The sequence below is a fragment of the Hibiscus syriacus genome, unplaced genomic scaffold, assembly GCF_006381635.1.
Source record: "Hibiscus syriacus cultivar Baekdansim isolate YM2019G1 unplaced genomic scaffold, ASM638163v2 tig00111783_pilon, whole genome shotgun sequence".
Taxonomy (NCBI): domain Eukaryota; kingdom Viridiplantae; phylum Streptophyta; class Magnoliopsida; order Malvales; family Malvaceae; genus Hibiscus; species Hibiscus syriacus.
In genome coordinates, this window is record NW_024063178.1 from 2805324 (window position 1) to 2811323 (window position 6000).

At 31.5% G+C, this 6000-nt stretch overlaps 1 protein-coding gene across 1 annotated transcript; it reads left to right on the plus strand.

The window, feature by feature from the left end:
- The first annotated feature begins 1274 nt into the window (after positions 1-1274).
- LOC120170660 (berberine bridge enzyme-like 21) lies at positions 1275-2932 on the plus strand. Its single transcript, XM_039178576.1, has one exon. The coding sequence runs from the start codon at positions 1296-1298 to the stop codon at positions 2871-2873; it is 1578 nt and encodes a 525-aa protein (XP_039034507.1). The 5' UTR covers positions 1275-1295; the 3' UTR covers positions 2874-2932.
- Positions 2933-6000: the final 3068 nt, after the last annotated feature.

Below are 6000 nucleotides of genomic sequence, written 5' to 3' on the forward strand. Positions count from 1 at the left end.
ATATATTTATGAATAATTACAACAATACCCCTCTCTATATATTTTTTCAATTAAATCATTGTTTTTATTGAATAAAAATAATATTTTATTATTATTTCATGTCGGGTCGGGTCGGGTTTGGATTTTATCTCAAAAAATTGGATTGAGATTGGGTCGGGAGAAGGGTATATATTCTTCGGGTCGGGTCGGGTCGGTTGAAGGATGTAAAATTTTCAAGTCAGGTCGGATTGGCTGAAACCAAACCCATGCCCATCCCTATATGTCACCATTGACATGTGTCTTCATATAATTGGATGATTAAATTTATTTAATATAATTGAATGATTAAATTTATTTAATTAACTTTAAATTATGACTAATTTCATAGAATGTGTAAGTAATGAGGACTAAATGTATAATTATACCAACTTTATTAACGACCACATCAACACTTCCTGAGTTTTCTTTCATAAGATGGTGCCACATGTCACCATCTGATTAGAGGAATGAAATCTTTAAATTAAATATTAATAAAATTAAGAAAAAAGCCACCAATAATGTTGTGACACGTGTCATGACATATGTCACCATTGACATTTGTCTTTGTATAATTGGATGATTAAATTTATTTAGTTAACTTTAAATTATGACTAATTTCGTAGAATGTATAAGTAATGAGGATTAAATATGTAATTATAGTAATTTTATTAACAGTCACGTAATCTCTTCCGTTAACTGTTAACGGCTAGTAGCCTGATTGAATGTATTTAAATAGTTGAGTGGTCTGATTGACATGAATTTAAAAATGGTGGTCAAAATAAAAATGAACTATAGTTAGGTGGCCGTTAGTATAGTTTACCCTATTATTTATACGCGCCTTTAATACAAAGGGCTGACTTTATTTATCAAAGTTAAAAAATAACTATTATACGTTCGATCAAGTAATAATAAATTTAACATTTTAAACATAATATTAGTTTAGATTTTATTATTAAAAGAATTTATTCTTTAAAATAACATTTAAATCGACACTATCTTAAATTTAATTAAAAAATTATAATTATTGAACATTGAAAATTTTAGATAATATATATATATATGTAAATATTAAAATTTTCTATATGTTATGATATATCATCGCGTTTTCTTTTGTTGTTTGAATATTCTTCGTAGGTAATGTCTTGTCTTAAGACTTGTTGATAGCTAAGGCCGCGTATGTTTGGGGTACTTTTCCACACGTTTGAAAGTCCTTATAAATTGTGGCCACCTACATACATTGTTAAACGCAAAAACAAAGCACAAAAGTGCATAGTTCAATGGCGCTTTCACTTTCCCTTGTGCTGTGTCTTGTTGTCTTCAACTTCTCCCTTTCATATGCAGCCTCGGATCCTACTTATCAATCGCTTCTCCAATGCTTAAGTCAATCGATCCCATCCCAAAATGCTTCCGCTATTCTCTTCTCCAACAACAACCCTTCCTATGCCTCCGTATTGCAAGCATACATCCGTAATGCTCGTTTCAACACCTCCGAAACACCTAAGCCGACTATCATCATCACACCGACGGAGGAATCCCATGTCTCCGCCGCCGTGACCTGCTCCCAAAAGGTTGGTTTCCAGATCAAAGTCCGTAGCGGAGGCCATGATTACGAAGGGCTATCGTACGTTTTCGGTGAACCCTTTTTCATCCTCGACATGTTTAACCTACGTTCGATATCGATCGATATATCGGACGAGTCCGCCTGGGTTCAATCCGGTGCAACACTCGGTGAACTGTACTATAACATTTGGGAAAGCAGCAATGTCCACGGATTCCCTGGCGGGGTATGTCCCACCGTCGGTGTCGGTGGACACCTTAGCGGGGCTGGTTATGGTACCTTGATGAGGAAATACGGTGTATCATCAGACCATATCATGGATGCCAGAATAGTCGACGTAAACGGAAAAATTCTAGACCGGAACGGCATGGGAGAGGATCTCTTTTGGGCTATAAGAGGTGGTGGAGCAGCCAGTTTCGGTGTTGTTTTAGCCTACAAGGTTAAGCTCGTTCGTGTATCGGAAACAGTCACTGTCTTCAGAGTCGATAGACTATTAGCAGATGATGCCAACGCCACTGATGTTGCTTACAAATGGCAGTCCGTTGCTGCAACAACAGACAATAATCTGTTCATGAGGATGCTTCTGCAACCCGCGACGAGAAACAGGCGAAGGACGGTGAGAGTATCGATCCGGGGACTGTATTTGGGCGATGCCAGTGGTGTTGTAGCCTTATTGAACAACGATTTCCCTGAGATGGGTTTAACCAGAGAGAATTGTACTGAAATGAGATGGATCGACTCGGTTCTTTGGTGGACAAACATCGATGTGGGAACACCACCTTCTGTGTTGCTTGACCGAAACGTCAATGACGCTGATTTCTTGAAGAGGAAATCCGATTATGTGCAGACACCAATTCACAGAGAAGGGCTGGAATCACTGTGGCAAAAGATGACAGAACTTGGAAACGTGGGGTTGGCTTGCAATGCGTATGGAGGGAGAATGGACCAACTCAGTGCTACGGACACACCGTTCCCACACAGAACCGGGAACTTGTATAAGATACAATACTCGGTGAACTGGGACGAACCCGGAAACGAAGCTGACATGAATTACACAAGTCAAGCGAGAGAGCTACACGAGTTCATGACTCAGTTCGTGTCGAATAATCCGAGGAGGGCTTATTTTAACTACAGGGACATCGACATAGGCACCACTGAAACCTGGAGTTACGAACAAGGGAAAGTGTATGGAGAGAGTTATTTTACTGGAAATTATGAGAGGCTGGTCGATGTGAAGACTGCTGTGGATCCTAAGAATTTCTTTAGGAATGAACAGAGCATTCCTCCCCGGACATGAAGACAATGATTATTAGATTGTTATAAGTAATTGTAATACGAAGATGATAATTTCGTTTATTAATACTATACTTTTATCTTCTTAAACAAATATCTTCCATTGAAGCATGCAGTGAACCAAAATTTGTGGTTGTGCATGCAGGGGCGGTTAGCCAAGCAAAGCATGGTCCTTGGTTTACGTGGCTTTCAACAGGTCGAGGGTTTAAATGCATTAGAATAGAATTAACTACTTGCCCCGCTCCTCCTCTTATAGCTACAGGCGACATTTTTGACTTTTTTTTTATTCTGCTTTTTGGTAATTTGGATGATTGCATTGTCACCTGAACTAGTTGTTTTTCAGCCGGTGTCGGCGTAGCCATTAGTTTCCCACTTGTGCCATGATTTGGATGAAGAAATATAAGTATTTCTTCAAATTATATAAACGAACCGTAATATCTAGTTTTTTTTTTAAATCGCTAATTTTATTAAACATAAAAAAATTCAAAATTATAATAACGATTTACAAGCATAAATGTAAACCTAAAATATAATTATGACATTTTCCTATTACAATTGAGACAAAAACTAGTCACCTAAATACATAAAGATCAAAGAAGGAAAATGTTAAAAAAACATAACCAAAAAACTCGAATAAAATATGTAAATCAGAGTCAAGCGACGTGAAAAAACTATCCATGGATGTAAAGCGCATATCTAAATCAATCCGAGGGTCCAAAGCAGTGAAGATCATCATGATAACAAATAAGCGCCATCTTGATCAGTTGTAACGATGTCAAATCCAACAATGAGAAAAAAGATAAACAAAAACAATGAAAAAAAACCCTTAAACAACGACAAAAAACCATAAAAGGAAGAGAAAACATGCAACAAAGGCAGATAAACGTGACATAAAGGCAAAGAATATGTCACAAAAAATAATTATTTTTATTAAAAAAACTAAAAAAAACTAAAAAAAAAAAAGATAATCGATGGACGACAACAAACATTAAAACCGATGTCGTCGCTGATTAAACAAAATTAAAGAAAAATTTAGATTGATTAATAAAATTGACAAAAATTATAAAGAAGAAAAAGGCAAACGAAAGGAGTTAATATCTAGGTTTAAGATTACCGTTTTGATAATAAAAAAATTGTAAGTGACTAACCTTCATCTAGAATAACGAAATCTGGGTTGTCTCACAGAAGTCGTGACCTAGAAACGATACAATTATGGCAGATTCAGTACCATAAATCACTTTACTATCGTCACACAAGCTGAATTTCTCTAATCATATTGATTCCAATTTAAATTAATTTCTCTAATCATATAATATATGCATATATATTACTTCATATTCTTTTTCACATGTGTAAGTAAGGCTTGTAACATTACTTAGTAAATCAAATAACATCTAAAATTATAAAATATATTTATAATATTATTTTTAAATAATAGAATTTTAAGGATAAATTATTGATAAAAGTATAAGGGATTTAGGGGCGGATGCCCTAAGGGCCAAGTGCATCTTTATTATTTTGGAAAAATAGTTAAATTTAATTTAATGTGATAAGGAAAAAATTAAAAAAAAATTAAATATCTATTATTTTTTCAAAAAGAAAATTAAAATTTTGGACAACGTTATTAAATTTATAGATCCACCACTGAAAGGAGTCAAAAGAATTGATGTGAAGAAAATTTTTATGAAAAAGTCAGTCAAAGGACCAAACTGAAATAAATAGGATTAAATTTAAAAAATAATTAGTTTTTGGTTAATATAATATTTATTTTCAAAAGGAAGAATTGAAGATTCATAGTTATTCTACAAATATTTAAGTGTGTAGTTCAAATTAATCAAAAGTATACTTAAAAATAAAAGAGGAATTGAAATGACTAAATTTCAAAACAATCAAATTTAATTTTTATTTTTATTTTTTTGAATTGATATATTCAAACTTAAAATCCGAAATTAAAATTTGAAATGACTTGAATAAATTAAATTTTTTTAAAAAAATTAGAGGAATCGACTTTTACTTACCCCTAAGAAATAATTTCATAAGCCACTTGGACAACCTTACTTGATGAGTAGTAATGTTCTTGGATATGCAATCCAATCGTTTTTATTTTACATTGAGCCTCATACCTTTTGGAATTCGTTACAATTCAATAGTGTTATTAGTAGTCATTTGCAAATGGAACATCTTTAACGCAACGAATGTAAGGATAGGTACCGATCAACTTACCTATGTGGTTAAATGAATCGTCGTTGTTCTTAAATGTTATATGTTCGAGCACCAGTGATTGTAGCATGGTGATTGTATATCACAACAAACCACTAAAGCGACGTATCAAAACACATCACTAATTAAATTATCCTTATTAAGTAAAATATTAAAAGGGAGAATTTTAAATTTAGTACCTACATCAACATTTTTTTTATTTCGTTTTAGTAGCTGAACTATATTTTTTTAAAACCATTAACAATGATACTGATGTGGTATTTTTTAATTAATTTTATTCAATCAATTAAATAGTGACATGTGTCACCAACTATGAGGATAAATAAAAGAAAATACATAACACTCAACCTTTGTGTTAAACTAGTAATTTAAGTTAATTTTACCACATTTTTTATTTATCTTATATAATAGTATCATCACAAAATTAATATTTTTCGATAATTATAAAATTCAAATATATGACATTTTAAATTAATGATGGAAAGTTTAATTATTCAACTATAATGCCAATCAAATTTTATTATATCAAACTTAATACTTATTTATATCATTATTTAAATTAAATAATAATTTTTCATTTTATTTGGAAATAAAAAAATAAATATTTGTTTATATATATTTATAAAATTTATATTAAATTATTATAAAAATTATATTTATAATGTAATGAGATTATTTTAAAAAATTTATTTAATTTTTAAATCATATTATTAATTTAATTTGAAATAATATTAATTATTTATTTGAAATAATTTCATTTTAAATTATATATTTAATTTTAAATAATATTGCATGAAGTGGTGATACGGTTTTTACACATGTCATCACCTAATTGGTTGAATAAAATTAATTAAAAAAATACCGACAATAAAGAAAAAAATGATGTGATAATTAAAAAATAAAACAAATTG

What these genes read in the sequence shown, in the direction of transcription:
- LOC120170660 (XM_039178576.1), top strand. Translation starts at nt 1,296, where the DNA reads ATGGCGCTTTCACTTTCCCTTGTGCTGTGTCTTGTTGTCTTCAACTTC.